The 16,652-nt window shown below is 38.3% G+C and overlaps 1 protein-coding gene across 1 annotated transcript in view; it reads left to right on the plus strand.

Moving 5' to 3' along the window:
- The window catches only part of LOC109097578 (citramalyl-CoA lyase, mitochondrial-like), a 57,219-nt gene that overhangs the window by 17,852 nt on the left and 22,715 nt on the right, over positions 1-16,652 (plus strand). Inside the window, exon 3 of the mRNA XM_042731397.1 lies at positions 13,524-13,734. Within this exon, the coding sequence (XP_042587331.1) occupies positions 13,524-13,734 (211 nt within the window). The remainder of the gene's footprint in view (positions 1-13,523; positions 13,735-16,652) is intronic.

Consider the following 16,652-nt stretch of genomic DNA (forward strand, 5'->3'; position numbering starts at 1 on the left):
AATTTACTCACCTTCATGTCGTTCCAAAACTGTATGACTTTCTATCTTTCGTGGAACAAATGTAGAAAAAAAATCTTTTCACTGCCCTTGTCCTTTCATTGAACTCAAAACTTCTTAAGCCATACTGTAAGTTTGTGAGGAATGGTTTAGATTTTATGCCACTTTTTGCTAAAGAACTATAGCTCTCTCAAATCACTTTTGTTCATATTGATGTTCCAAATCTGGTACATCAAGGTTTAAAACCATTGAAGTCTTATAACAATTATGGGAAGTTTAAATGTGTATGCATATATGGTGAATCACAATTTCAAGTTTTTCTAGTAGAGGGCATGTAATCTTCTGGTGTATGAGTTGCATTGGCTACATTTGTGGTACTTTTATGGAGCTTTTTGTCATTTTTGCTGCAAAACATCCAGTAGATTCTATATGCTTTCTTTTATGGAAAAGAGCAGCTTGAACATTCTTTAAAATGTCTTCGTATGTATTCTACCAAAGAAAATGAGAAGAGGGTGAGTAAATAATTAATAAAATATATATATATTATAAAAATAGTTTTAGTCACGAGTCAGGGCTTTCATGTCACCTTTCTATAACATATATTCAATGACATTTGTTTCAAAATATATTCAATTTAAACAAATATGTTGAAAAATTGGGAAAAAAATAAAATGAAGGAAACTAGCTATTTCTATTGTTTCTATTCTGCAGAAGTCATATGTCCGTCTGGTGTATATATGTGTGTGTGAATTGTGCAGATTGTTACAGCAGTCAGATGACAAGTGTTACGCCGTGTTTAAGAGCCAATCTCTGGCGCCGGCGTGCTCATCCCTGCAGGTCATAGTCCGCTGGGCTTTAGTCAGGTAGGCCCTCCATAGAGAGATGACTACAAAGGGCTCAGATCTGTCCATATGGCGGAGGGACTGAGCGAGGCGTGCGTTTGAGGTGCTTTGGAGTGCAGCCAGAAGAGCTGAGCGTGGCGTGAAGATGGCAGGGCCTGTCGAGAGTAGAGGTATGACAAAGCAACGCCTGTCTGGGGCTGAGTGAGTGTGTGAGAGTCTGTCTGTGTGTGTTTGTTTCCTTTGACGTGGCATATAGGTTAGATTTGTTTAGCCACCTGTGTGTGGGTGCATGCAAGAGTGCGTGGGTGTGGGTTGCATGATTAAATGCAAACACCTGCATATTCATAATGCACTCTGGATTTGTGAATGGGCACTTTAGAGTGTAACTTGTCTTGAAGCTTTTGTGCTGAGGACATGAGTACTTCAAACACTCATTGAGATGAAGTGTTCTATTACTAAGTTATTGGACTTGGACTCAGCTTGCTAAACCATAGAATGAGTAAAAATGGGTGAGGCATCGAAATGATTTTTTACCGAAAATGAAATCATATTCTCAGGTGATAAATTTAACCAGTCGTAATAAAGTTCTTCAGCAGTCTCTCAATGTTTTTGCCTTACAAAATTAGCATACGCATTTTCAAATTACACATTTTCAAATTTTGGTCACGGTGATTAACAGCGTAGCATCATTTACGGGTAATTTTTTTAATTAATATTGGCTGAATGTTGGTCACCAAAATTTTTATGCATAATTTATGAAAATCATAGACTTCCATTGAAGGAGGGAACTGAGTTATATCTAGAGTCTGGAATAGCATAGATACTGACAGAAAATATGTCTGAAATTGAACACTTCAATAGTACAGTAGTATGTCTGAATACATAGTATTCGAAAAAGAGTAGGCGAAAAGTACCCAGATGACCTACTACATCCGCTGAGATTCTGAAGTGTGCGTTTGATGGACACTTTACTATCCCATGAGGCCATGGGAGAGGATCTGTGAATAATGATGCAACTGACGTTGGTCGGTCACATGACAGTAACAACATGGCAGATGTAATGCATCCCAATTTCGTTCATACTACCCATATTCATATTATATACAATGTACTTGTCTAATAGTTGTGAAGCAAGCTTAAATTCAAATGTTGTACCTACAAATGTAGTATGCAATTTCGAACAAACCAAGGGTGTGATAGTTTATTTGGTACAGGAAATAATCATCTAGCAACCTTAAAACAACCTAATAAGCATCTTTAGCAAAAACATAGAAACACCCTGTCAACCATCAACAATGCCTTAGCATCATGATGGTGAGTCTTGCGCTCACATTTTCTGAAGAAAATTTAAAAATGTCACTTTTCATAGTCATTTTTGGTCATCTAAGTCATGTATGTCATCTTATGTCTTTTGTAGCTCATTTGAGTGTGTGGGAGTGAGAAAAGAGAGTGTCAGGCACGCAGAGCTTCTGGCAGCGACTCGTCAATCTTAGCACTGCTGTTTAAAACAAACGCTAATCAGTCAGCCCTCTCAACCTGTGACAGTCTCTCTCTAGCCCTCCCCGTGTTTAAAGAGACAGTCACACTGAGCTCTTGTTTCTCCTCTCTCTTACTCTGTCCTCCACTAAATAGAATTACTAATATTTTGCTCACCCCATCCAACAATTTTCTCAGTTTATTTGCATTCATAATAATTCAGTCATTTTGTTTTAATATATGTGACCCTGGACCACAAAAACCAAGTCATTAGTAGCACAGGTATATTTGTTGTAGCAATAGCCAACAATACATTGTATGGGTAAAAACTATAAATTTTTCTTTTATGCTAAGTAAAGATCATGTTCCATGAAGATATTTTGTAAATTTCCTACTGTAAATATATCAAAACTTCATTTTTGATTAGTAATATGCATTGCTAAGGACTTCATTTAGACAACTTTAAAGATGATTTTTCTCAATATTTAGAATTTTTTGCATCCTCAGATTCCAGATATTCAAATAGTTGTATCTCAGCCAAATATTGTTCTATCCTTACAAACCATATATCAATGGAAAGTTTATTTTATTCAGCTTTCATATGATGTATAAATCTCAATTTCAAAAAATTGACCATTATGACTGGTTTTGTGGTCCAGATTCACATATATTCTACATTAGGGCTAACAAATGAATGAATCAAGAAAGAAAATAACAATGAAGGAAGAATGAATGAATGAATACTCATGAAAGAATGAATAAATTCCAAAAGGGAATGATTCAGTCAATTTGATGAATCAATCAATGCTGTACTACTAAAAAACTGCTTAACACCAGAACCATGTTTATCCAAACACATTTTCAATACCGCCCTAAATTACTTCACAAGAGATTTTCAGGAACCCCCAAAAGAGGATCAAACTGAAGGAAGTATAATCATGTTATTCAAAATAATAAAGTATTGATATTGTTAATACTACACATAAATTAATATCATAAGGAATCCAGCATCAGTAACTGGTTGACACTCCAACATAGTATGTAAAAGCTGATGACATCTGCTAAATAAAGCGCAAACAGTCTACTCACACTTGAATAAAGTTATTTTATATTAGTTAAGCTATTTTTGTGCCATTTATTAAAAAACTGCCCCTGCCTCCTCCTATTTTAAGTGTTATACATTGACCAAAAGAGTTAAAGATGAATTTCACTGATAGCAGTATTGTTTTTTTCCATAAAATTTCTATTGATATTGTGATTCATACCATTTTTCTGAATTCTTTTGGCCGTGATAATCATGTAGTGAAAATCTGATATCATGACAGCCTTGCCTCCACCTATCGCACAGTATTTCCCTGCAGCACCTCAGCGAGCAGTCAGAGACGCTCAAACGGGCCGACACCTCGCAGCCCCCGCTGTCAGGTTAGTGAAAGGCCTGGATCTATTTGCATGAAATAAATAAAACCGATTGCTCGTCAAGCATGCTGCAGTGGCAAAAGGTTTCTACTCCCAGATGCAGTCTCCATCTGTGCCTCGACCACCCCGTTCTGTCGCGTTACCTCTTAAATAATTTCACTGGGGCAGTACTTTTATTAACACAATGTTTTCTCTCTCCCTTTCTCTCTTTGTTTCGCAATCTCTCTCTCTCTCTCTCTCTCTCTCTCTCTCTCTCTCTCTCTCTCTCTCTCTCTCTCTCTCTCTCTCCTTGTTCTTTTCCTCTCCACTTAAGTTGTGTCCCACTGTGAGGACATTTTATCTTAACATTGGATGGCCCTGATCACATTGGTTTGGAACTATAGGCGAGTGGATGTGGACTAATTAATAAAGTGTTGGATAATGATTGGTTAACATGGCGAGGGGCTTCTCTCACCGTTGTAGCTGATGAAAAGGATGAGGTTTATTAGCGCTTGGAGAAGAGACTGACCCACTCAACTTCTCTGTCCCTCTTTTTACTCTCTGAAAACGCCCTGTCTGCCCTCTCAGCTGAGGGTTGAACTGAAGGGATGGTACACGCACCCACACACACGAGAATCCAGCGCCTCCACTGTGATTTAGAGTGCCTCAGATAATGAAGCCATATAAGCCTGTTATTTGCTGTTTTACAGCTTGTTTTATGACAAGCACCGTCCATAATGGTTCCTGTCAGTTAAACTGACAGCATTACCAAGAGAAAAGAGCCCAAAGAAATTCAGCGCTCCAGAGAATAGCCGGCCTCTTTATGTGGGCTGCTCTCCTTTGATGGCCATCAGGCTGCAGGCTATCATTTTACATTTTACGCCGACTGCTATTGTCAAGAGACCATTATTGCTGCTGAACTCTGGTTAAATTCACACCTTGCCACTAATCAATTACAGCGTTGATCCATTAATCAGCTAAAGTGAAAAGAAAAGAAAGAGACGTGGTTGCATGGGGCAGTACATGCCTCGATCGCCAAGACCTTTTGACTGGGAATGTGCAAGTTGGGATGCTGTATGTCATCAACAGCCGGGGGGAAATGGTAGATCATATTTTTATTTTTTTTTATTTTTATTTTTTTTGCTGTAAGCATAAGTGACAGTTTGATTAATTTTCTAGTTACTGATGCTTGCTAAGGCAAGTCTTACTATTAGGTAAGTTTTGTGGTAGTGGTAGTTTTTGAACAAAACTCTAATCACAAGTATTAAACAGCTTGTTGCTGTCTATTACTTTTCTCGGTGATTAGACAATAAAACTGGCAGGAAAACATCCCTTAGACATTTCAGGTTTGGGCCTCTCTTTTCATATTAACAGACCAGAACATTAAGACATGATTTAAAATATATTATTTTGTCTTCCACAGAAGAAAGTCAGTCATACAGGTTTGGACTAACATGAGGGTGAGTAAATGATGACAGAATGTTCACTTTTAGCTAAAATATCACTCAGTTTTACTTAACAAGTTTCAAATAATTTATTTGCATATCATAAGTTCTAAGGACAGGCACGTGCAGAACATTTCAAACCACGTTATGCATATCTCAAAATTTGTTCTTTCTGTATGCATATCAGCATTAATCTTTCAGGCTGGGGCTGTGCGTTAGAGCATGCAAATGACCCGGTGCGATGGGGAGGCGGCCATCGTTTGGAGAGATTTTATAAAAACATGTCAAACAAATCACTCCCCCCGCTCCTCCTCGCCGGCTTGTGTTCAGATGCTCTCAGTCTTGGAGGTGACACGATTTAACTGTAAATGAAGCCCTGCCACCCATTAAAATGGACAACGCACGCTGGTTCTGGTAAAAGAGTCTTTTCTGTTCCAACAAAGTGTCGGGAATAAGCAGGGGAAATGTTAGTGGAGGGCATGATAATTATAGATGAGACTTATTTATGTGTGGAGTCACGAGGGCCTTTTTATCAGGACGAGATGAAGGCGATCAGCTCTTTAAGAGTCGTCCACATGTTGAATAGGTGAGTGGGTGGGGATGAATGTTTCTCCGGGGGTTAAAAGCTAATTGTGTTGATGCACAAAGAGGCACTTCAAAAGTCCTGAAAAAAGAACAGAGTGGAGCATCAGGAATAGTGGCGCTGTGACAGAGCTCGCACTGTGGGAATGCATCAGAGATCGAGCTTCACCTTTTAAAGTGCCTAGAGAGACAGGAGTGACTTCCTCCCTCTTATTCTGTCTCTTTCTTCCTGATTATTCCCATCTTTCCCTAAATAAAACAAGCCCCCTATCTTTTTGCGTCTCCTCCTGTCAGATTCTCTGACTGTTGCTGTTTTCTTCACTTTTTCTGGCTTTGCTGTCAGTCTGGCGTTGTTTCTCTCACTTGTCCTTTTCCCCTCTGGAACAATCTGTCCCCTCAGCCGACCAGCAGTTCCTTGTGGGTTTTTTTGTGAAGTGGGGAGGGAAGCACTTCTTGTGTAGATTTTTCGGTTCTTCAGTGTGTCATTTGGCTGTGAGTGCCATTGTCTAAGGCTCCTTTTCTCCATGCCCCTCTGCCGCAACGAGTTGTGTCTTTCCCTCATGATCAGCACTTTTGTTGCCTTTGTTTCTGGCTGTACCTCAGAAGTCCATCTCCCCTTTTATGTCCCTCCCATTCAAGCCGAAGGGAACAGTTGTGCTCTGTTGTGGAGATGTTCCACTGGATTTTCACCATTGGGGTTTCCTTTCAAACCCTTCAAAGTGCTACAATGGAGCTCCAAAGGCCTGAATGGCTATTGCCGAGTGCACACTCTTAGAAGGATCCCTTATTTTGTTTTCCCGGAGTCAATAAAAATGCTAAGTTAAAAGCTAACCCCGTTGCCCTCCCCACACCCATCGCTTGCTCCCTCCTTTTGATGGACCCTTCTCAATTATTTCTATAGAAAAATTAATGGGAAAATTTTCAGTGTCATTCCCGCTGTGGATAACAATCGAATGGAACGGTCGGTTTCGCGCATTGGCGCGAATTGAAACTTTCATTTTTATGACTGTTACTAGCCCACACATCTGCAGAAGTTCTTTCGGGACCGGGTAACTTTCGACAACAGGTCTCTGTTATTATTTTGTTTTGGTGTGATAAATTGGATATAGACATTCCTCGTGCTGAAGGCAGGGAGTCATGAGTCTTTGGTCCAGGAAACAAAAACACTCTGATGCTTGACAGCTGAGCCGTCTGTAGTCTGAGCCTTTGTGTGGAGAAGAATTAGAGCTTAGAGTTTGCGGTTTGTCAGCCATTGTGTGTGTGCAGCTTTGTGAAAGAGAGAGAGCGAGCAACCCTTTTCCACAAGGATTACAGGTAGATGCGTAGGCCAGTGCACATAACTGCTATGACTTCACCCTCATTGTGCAGATTAGGGCGTAAAATCCACTCTAATGAGGCAGCAGCAAGGGGAACGATGGAGGAGCAGAGAACATGCAACTTCTGGGATACTGTTGCCAGGGTCATCACCAGCCACCAGCTGATCCTGTTACGAGAGGATCAGATGTGTCTGTCAGCTCAGAGATGGACTGGAATGGTAGGGAAGGAGGGAGGGAAGGTGGCAAAAGAGAGAAGAAAGTTTCACTTTGCCTCTCTGACTATCGTCAGTGCCCCACAGTTAATTTGGCCACATATTTTAGCACCAGCACCTTGTGTCTTCTGACTGGAAAACAAGGCTGATCCCATGCTGAGAAGCAGCTTTTATTGGGATTGTTTTAGCCTGGTGCCAGGAGGAGGTGGGAGGGCGAGACAAGGCCTGGAAATGGGATAAATATTGACTACTCCACCACCTATTACTCCACCACCTTCCTAACAAATTACATCATTATTAATCACAACATCAATTATTTTTTGTTGTTTGTTTGTTTTTTTTAACCTTCTGTTTCATCCACTCCCTCCCACCCCAATACTAAATTTAATTTAAAAGCCTAAACACGACAGTTCCTGGAAATAGTTTGCATATTAAAAAGATGCTGATTATCGCAGAGTAGAAACACAAATCTTTAATTTTGTGCATTTTAGACACAGCTACTGCTGTTGCTGCCAGACGCTGGAAATAATTGTGAAATCTGCATATTGAAAGAGCTGTGGTTGACAGTGCTTGTATGTGATGTGGCGGGGGGGTTAAATTGGACAACATATTTATCCATGGTGCCGTGTCCAGGACTGTTTATGAATACATGAAACACAGGTTCAAAGGCTGAAATTCGATGCTTTTGGAAACAGACAAAACAGAAGAGAAATCTTTGTTTATTTTGTCTGGAAATGACTGTTGTGTTTTTTTTTTTTACAGCATTGTCTAAAAGTCTATTTTGTTTTTGTTTCCATCATTTGATTTCACAGCCCCTTTAAAGTGGGGTTTTAAAGAAGATTTAGCCTATTGGTTGTTTTGTCAGTGCAAGTAAAGATTAAATGCTGGTCTTTTTGTTTTATCATAAAATGCAGATGCAAGTTGCATCATAGGACTGATGCACTTATTTAAAATGTCACCAACGTGTTTTTTAGCCAGAGCGAACACAGTGGGCGGTTAAACGAGTGCATTCTTAGTTTGTGTGGCTAGCTTACAGTATCATTATAAAAAAAATATAATAGCTACTTATGTCAATGTTAGAGTTGTGCAGTAAATCTTCACATCATGTCTCCTGGTATGCTGGCATTTGGAAAGTGATGGTATATGACCCCATACATTCTCAGACCTCCTACTTGGGGTCTAATCTCAAGTTTAGAAGAGGAAAAGGAACATCTGAGATGAAATAAGAACATCTGAGAAATGCTAATGATCAACATTTCTTTTTTTAAATGCAACAGTGCAGTTTCGTAGGACAGTAATGGAGCTACAGTGGAGCAGAATCGATGTCCAACGAAACCACCAGAGGTTTTTGTGTTCTCTCTTGGTCCTCTTATATAGGGAAGCCAGACTTACATTTAATGAGGACCAGGCCTGTCTAGAAGCATATAAAAGCAGCAAAGAGCAGAAAAGTTCAGAACTCTCACCAGTAAATCCACTAAATGCTAAGCTAACCACCCTGTTATCTTAGCCTTTCAAGTCCAGAAAAGTGAGGACTGCAGAAATGTTGTCTACATCAGGGATTGCTGAACTTATAAAATGTATATCATAGTTTAATGACAGGGAAAAATGCTGGACAGATGTAACAATAAAATGGTCCAGATTGTGTATCTCGGAAGCTCTGTACAGATCTGGCCAGGAAGGCTCTGGTTCCAGAGCTGCCGTAGTTCCGTAATAACATTTATTGCTTCTTGTTTTTATTGCCCATGGTCTGTGTTGCGTTTTATGTGAATTATTGTACACTTAATATTGGCCATTTGAGTTACTCTTGCACATATTAATTTCAGCGTTTTCTTAGCTAAGTCCAGATTTAAATAAGAAGTGGGCGAATCATGTAATCAAATAAATTACTGGGAGATAAGCTCATTTTCCTGCAGTGATTTTCGTGAATGAATTAGTATGTTAAAAGTTTGTATAAAAATCTCATTAGCCATTGTTAAACAGGATTCCGGTTGGTTTATAATGTGAGAGTGGTATGCCACAAAGTTTTATTACTTTTAATGGCTAAGTAAGCCAACATTGCAAACTACTGCATAAGCTAATACTAATCACATCTGCAGTGTTTGCATTGTTATTATATAGCATCAGTACACTGGTTATAAGCCATGTGGAAAAACATTTAGTCTGCACTTATTTTATTTAAAGAAAAGACCAGATGTAATTTCTTTGTGTGATGTGGTTCAGAGTGTCTGTGTGAATAAGATCCTCATTTGAATAACGCAGACATTTATATTTTTTTCCTTTGCTTGGTCTCTGTCAATCAGTTCCTCCACCTGAGAATTAAATTCCCAAGTCAGAATTAATTATAATACTCTGTGCTGAATAAAGACCCCTTAAAATGAAATGGATTTGAAATGTGCTAAGTAGACTTCGAACCACTGACCGAAGTAATTTAAATTGGGTTTTCTATGTCTATTATCCAATTTATATTAAACCCATTACTTTCCGTTTTTACCATAATTATGTATTAAAAAAAAAAATAATAATAATAATAACAACAACATGGGGAATCATCTCCAAAACCCAAAACAAGAACTTTTGATTTTTTAATCTTAATTTTTGCCACCAAAAATTATATATTTTTTGCAACACAGATTCCAGAGAATTTTTTTCTAGAAATTCATTGTTTATTTTTTCAAATTAAAATCCATAAAGAAAATAGTTCATGCAAAATGTGCATTCTGTCATATTTTACTCATTCATGTCATTCCAAACCTGTATGATGTATTTCTTATGCAAAACAGAATATTAGGGCCCAAAAAATAACATTGGTTGCCATTTTATTTCATTGTATGGTTAAACAATACCACATTTTTAAAAAAACATCGTGCCTCACAGAAGAAAGTCAGTCATACAGGTTTGGAATTACTTTAGTTTTGTAAATGATGGCAGACTTAAGGTGTCCTTTTTACATGTTATATGCACTTCTTCTTATATTATAGTAACAATAAATTATGCATAATTACATGCAAGTAACCCTAAGCCAAACCCTAACCATATGAGTACATGTAGTTAATTAATATTACTCAGTAGTTAAATGTATAATTGTACTGTAACAAGGACACCGTAAAATGAAGTGTAACCTACTTTTTATTGTTGGGTGCACTATTCCTTTAACATCTAAGAAGAATAAGACCAAAAAACAGCTGTCAAAAAAACATTTGTTCTTCAGACATGATCATCCGTTTGTGTGTGTATTGTCGTGCATCTCATATGAAATCTTTTATTAGAAGCCTGATGGTTATGCATGTATTAATATGATCATGACATGGACACGTGCGTGTCTACAGCACATGAACACACAGCCAGCGTCCTCCCCTGCTGCACACATCATCACGCTCTCTCGCGTGAGAGGCCAGCCGCTTGGTTTTCAAAGTGCCACCCTCGGAGAACCCCAAAAAACCTTTCCAGAATTTACCGACTTGTCTTTCCCTCCTCTATCTCCTTCAAACATAAAAGAGAGAGTAACAACTAAACAAAGAAAACTCCTCTCTTTCCCCGTGGCAGCTAGGTTGCAGCAAAGTGAAACCCCTACTGTGTTTAAAAAGGCATAGAGGGAGAGCAGCGCTGAATGGCGTTTCTCTATTAGACCCCTTGTACCTCCGTCAAGCGATCTGCTCCCGCTCTCTTTCTCTCTCTGATAAAGATCCATCAAGGAAACCCCTCTCTTCCCCCATGGAGGTTTTTTAATTTTTTTTTCTGCTTCTTTATGAAATCTATTCTTTAATTACGAGTGCCATCATTTTGTAAGCCTCCTACTTACAAGATAATTTATTTCTTTTTCAAGTGCTCACTTAAAATGGCTTTTTAACATTTTCACCCTGCAGCATTATGCATTGAATGTAGAAGATTTAATTTGGATCCTCCCTCCCCCTTTTGCCATACCCATTTCTTCGCCAACCCCCTACACACGTGCATGCATAATGCCCTCTACCTCCTCTGCGATTGTTCTATCCAATTTCGCTGTTTGTATTCTTTATTGCCAATCCGGGCACTGTAAGGTTTGGGGGTCTTGAGTAATAGCAAGTTCCTCCCCTCTCTCTGTCTGCATTGAGAGTGGTTTTGCATTTCTCCTTCTCCTCCTTCCCCTTGTTGAGCTAGTGCCACTGACCAAATCCGAACACTATAGTATTGCGAATCCCTGCCGAGACTCTGTGTACTTAGGCCTGCAAAGTGCTTGCAGCCATAACTACCTGAATTGCTTTTAATTGCCTGGTATAGCTGCATCATCTCAGTCGAGAATATGCTTGCTTGGTTCTTGAGGGCAATTGTAAGCGTGAAGGATTGGATTAAGTGGCTATTGAAGTGACTTTAGCTTCTTTTGACAACAAAGAGCAAAAGAGAATACTTCACCCCTTCACTCCCCCCTTAAAGCACTATGCTACCCCCTTCTTTTTGTCAGGGCGGAAAGGAATACAGTCAACTAATACGGTCCCTTCATGTGCAATCGCAAGGAACCGACAGGCGAAGACTGTTCCCGGCTGTAATTAGTTGTATGTGATACCAATTATTTGGTGCATTTATTAACGCTAATTGTTTGAACACCCCGACATACCGAAAAAACAATAAAAACGTGTCTGAGCCATAACAGTGGTTATTAGTGTGTGATAAAATGTGGAAATTAAGCCGTAAACACACACCTCTATTAGCCCTGACACAGGGGAACAGAAATCTGACAGCTTCTAGATCTCATTTACCAGACAGATTTGTGGTCTTGTCTTTACTTTGTTGTGTTGGGGTATGTAATCTCTCCCAAGTCTCTTTCACATCATACTGGCTTGGCCCTAAATAGATTTATTCAGCTGTGCTTGCTAAGCCATTGTGAATTAGCATTAGAGAAGTAGAGTTTGCTCTGATGTTGTCGGAGATAACAGCCTCAGGTCAGCAGTGCTTATCCATTAGAGGACTGAAAGGAAAACAAACCGTGTTTCTTCAGTTTGTAAAGATTTGGAAGGGAAATTGAAGTTCAGGATAAGTGCTTGAGATTAGCCAGAGGTTTGTTACATGTGTGCAGGCATAAAGAAAGATCAGCAAACAAATGAATGGCTACAACAGATCTCTAGAAGCCGACACTTCACAAATCACAGTATTTTAAGTTTAAAACACATCATCTTGTTTAAACGCATGTTCTTTGAAATGTTACTCTTTGTATGTTGGTTTTGAAATGCTGTTTTCAAGAAAGATTTAAGCTTATTGACTCTAAACTGTCATGTGGTTTAACTATCAAGCAAAAAGTATAATGACAAATTGTCCTTACAACTGAAATACATGCAACACAAGCATTATTTTCAAAAAGTTTTTTTTTAATAATACTAATAATACAAAAAAATAATATTTTTTATAAAAAAAAAAAAAAAGAGGTAAAATATATTTTTAAATCATTAATTATTTATTCATAAATGTCATTGTTTTTGTGCAGTATCACCAAATGATTTTACAACTAACATTGCCATGTCATAAAACATCAAATTATCTGATATTTTAATATGCTTACTGACCTTGCCCCTAGTCAGACACCGTTACGTCATGTAACCACAACAAAAACATGAACAAACACTGAACGATTGTCTTTTTATTAACTAACATTAACACAGATTACCTAATGTATTGTTCCATGTTCGTATGTATACCACGCACAAGGTTTATGCACATAGTCCATGTCTTCTCCATTTTTAGTTTATCTCTGTGGCAAATTACAATGCCACATACTGGTCTGGCATGTATACTACATGGTTTTGTGTCGGTTTTGTAGTTTCGTGTGGACGCAGATATTTCTTGAGACGAGATTAAAAAATAAGATTGGATAGAGAAAGCTCTGGCTTCATGTGGACGTAGACTATGATATCATTTCCTGTTTTATTTTTTAATAGGGTGGCAGACAGTTTTCAAATAATACACAACTTTTTTTAAAGAAATAACATATTATACCAAAGGTTTTTTGTTGTTGTTGTTGTTGTTGTTTTTTGTTTCAAGAATTTCATTCTTTTAATTAATTATTATTTATTTTTTTTTTTTTTTTGATATTAGGAGAGTAAATGGAAAATTTAATGAATGATATCAAAATTACACAAATTAAAAACGTGCCTCTCGTAGGCAAGGTGTGTTGTAAGTGTAATTGTATGTATGAATTGCATTTTTAATGTCAATTAATAGATGGGATAGAAAATGTCATGTCATTGACCCATGTTAAAATACTCATCATAAATGTTTACATTTTCTCAGGGGGATAAATCGTCTACTTTTATCTGCGGTTCCCTGGTGTCAGTCGAGCCAGCGTTCCCACCATATTCCTGGCACCTCTCTGAAGTACATACCACGCCGCGCCGTCCTGTACGTTCCTGGCAATGATGAGAGAAAACTGCGGAAACTGACTTCTCTGGACGTGGACTGTGCTGTTCTCGACTGTGAGGATGGAGTCGCCCTCAACAAGAAGGTACTGACCGCCCTAACCTCTCATTCTTCACCCAGCACCTGACTCTGTGAGACATAATCACAAAATCCTCATCATTTAAAGCTCTCTTTTAGCCAGGTGCTGATCCTTAATCACTCCAAAGAAAGCTACCTAAGCGCAATGGTTAAAACAAGCACATTTCCGTCCCATTATGTGCCAATAAAGGCAAAAATGCCCCCCTATCACATTCCCTTGAAACAAGGTGCCCACTTCACACTGAGCAAACAGCAGGACTTCAGCAGATGCTGCAGGTTAAAAGCATTCTCGACCCACCCACACAGCCAGCCAATTGGCCCTGTTTACCTCTCCATGAAATCGTGATTGGAGCAGGAGCTAAAAGGAGAACCGGCAGAAAGGAGTCAGCTAACAAAGGTTTTTAAGTCATGTTAATAAAGATGATTGATATGGCCAGAGGCTATTCCTGCTCGAGTGGGAAAAAGTTTGAGAGGCAGCCTAAACGGTGACCCCTGAAAAAAGGTGATGGATCCCAATGTTTTCCAACACCCACTAATTTCTGGTATCCACTAAAGCTAGCTTAATGCTTTCAGGTCAAGGAAAAAAAAAAAAAAAAAAAAAAAAAAAAGAGAAGGAAAAAAAAAAAAAAAGAAAAAGAAAGATTACAACTTTAACTATAAGAAGGTATCCACTAAAGCTAGCTTAATGCTTTCAGGTCTTTTGTGTCATTTCAGAGCTTTAGTTACAACTTGATCTATCTTTGATGGTTTTTAAGTGTCAAAACTGGGCTCAAAGGATAACAACATTATGGCATTGTTACCATGTAAGACCTCAGCATAATGACATATATCAATTTTAATGTTGTTCTAAAATGAGAAGTATAAAAGATAAGATTGCTGAGCCAAAATTCAGCTCTTCTGTCAGGTTTTGCCCGGATAGGATTATTTTGTTGAGGAATATTAAAGCTAGGTGATCTGAGAGGGGAGAAAATGGCATTAGAGAAGGGTCTCGGATCCCCTCTCTGAGCTGAGTGGCTTTCTTTTCGCTAGCTCATGTTCCTGTCAGAGCTGATAGAATTAACGCTCTCTGTAGTCTCCCAGATAAAAATGCTAATAACCCACTCTGGAAAAATAACAATGTACTTCGCGAAGAGCCTGAAAAATAATCCCATTGCTCCTCAGCTGTTTGATGGTGTAAATCTGTCAAGACTACAAGCACTTACAATCCTTCGTACAAGACGCAGTCAATTTTAAAGACCATATGTTAACTTTAAAGAGCCTGGCATGGTATGGGGAAAGCTGTGATCCATTATTTATTTGCTAGCATGCAACTGCGTAATGTAAAAATGAGTTATTAACTCAATAATAAAACACACTTCTCTCCTCTGCACCCGCACTTTCACTTCCCACACTCTTGGCTGTTTTCCCCATCCTGGCAATTGGAAATCCATGGGGGTTTGTGTATACCTATAGATAGATAGATGTTTTATTTTTCGTGCTACTAAAGGAAACTACTCCCGCAGCTCAGTTACTCTTTTATGGGCCGTTGAGGAGGATGGAAAAGGAACGCATACCGTACACATACACAGGTTCTGAGGCCTTTTTTTCTATCGAAACACTGATTTAACCAGGTGTTCCTGTAATACTTCAGTGCTCAAATGCATTCAGATTGTGTCATTATTCAAAATGATTCAGTTGTGTATAGCTGATCATTGGTAGAATCTTTGCTGTAAAATTCTGAATATTACGTGGTAAATTTTATTAGAAAGGGCAAGGAGATGGAATAGGAAAGCACCATAGTTTAATGTGTCAGATCATATTCATTAGCCACTAGGCCACTGTTCCAACATCAAACCATTTTAATTCTAAATTAATATGCTGAGAGCCTACAGGTTAGATAGTGAACTAAGTTAAAGGGATAGCTCATCCAAAAATGAAAAGTTGTTTGCTCACCTTCATGTTGTCCTAAAACTGTAAGGCTTTGTTTTTTAATGTATAAAAGAAATATTGGTGACACTTTACTTAAAGCCTTAATGTACAATGCATTATAAAGGGTTATTAAAGGGTATACTGCATTTTAATTATTCATAATGTGAGTCGTAATACAGAGAAATACGTAAGAAAGTCAGTCATACAAGTTTGGAACGATGTTAGGGTAAGTTAATGGTAACTTAAGTTTTAATTTTGATTAAACTATCCCTTTAACTGATGGAAGAATTGATCATTCTGATTCTTTTCATGAAATTTGAACTTAAATTAACTAATTATTTATTGAATACACATGCTCTGTTTTAGAACCTACAAAAAAAAAAATATTTAACTCAATACTAAAATTTCTTTGGATGTGTTTTTTAACCAATATTTGTGTTGTATGTATTATATGCTTTTTTGAGTATTGTGCTGTTAGCTTAGCAACATGCTAATGTCAGACTCTACTGAAATTGTCAGTTGAGTTTTCCATGCACAGCACTACTTGTGTGCCACAAAGAGTTGCTGCCTATGTTAAGCATTCTGAATTAGTCCCATATGAGTTTCCTTAGATTTTGGGACATTTTAGGGTCATTTTAGTTCTTTTTATATTGTTATTGTTGTCCTTTTATAAAAAATTTGTGTTAGAATCACAAAACATGGCAAGTTGGCATGTTGTACACTATTATAAATGAGGAAATTGATGAATGAGAATTGTCTCTGTATATTGAATTGATGATTGGATCTTGTCTATGTGCCATAAGCATCATTGTTGCAAACAGCAAACAGTGCCAGTCCTTCCCCTGTCCTGCCCACTAGGTGCCATGTGACAGACGGTTCAGACTTCTCAGTGATTGCCACTGCCACTCAGGACCAAGGCTTAACTCACACTTAGTATTTAAAAATATCTCTCCTTACTGATTAGGAGGGGTAGGAAGTCGTCCTTTTCTCTCCTCCAGCAGGGGCTGATGGCTACAC

This window comes from Cyprinus carpio, chromosome B9 (genome assembly GCF_018340385.1).
Source record: "Cyprinus carpio isolate SPL01 chromosome B9, ASM1834038v1, whole genome shotgun sequence".
Taxonomy (NCBI): domain Eukaryota; kingdom Metazoa; phylum Chordata; class Actinopteri; order Cypriniformes; family Cyprinidae; genus Cyprinus; species Cyprinus carpio.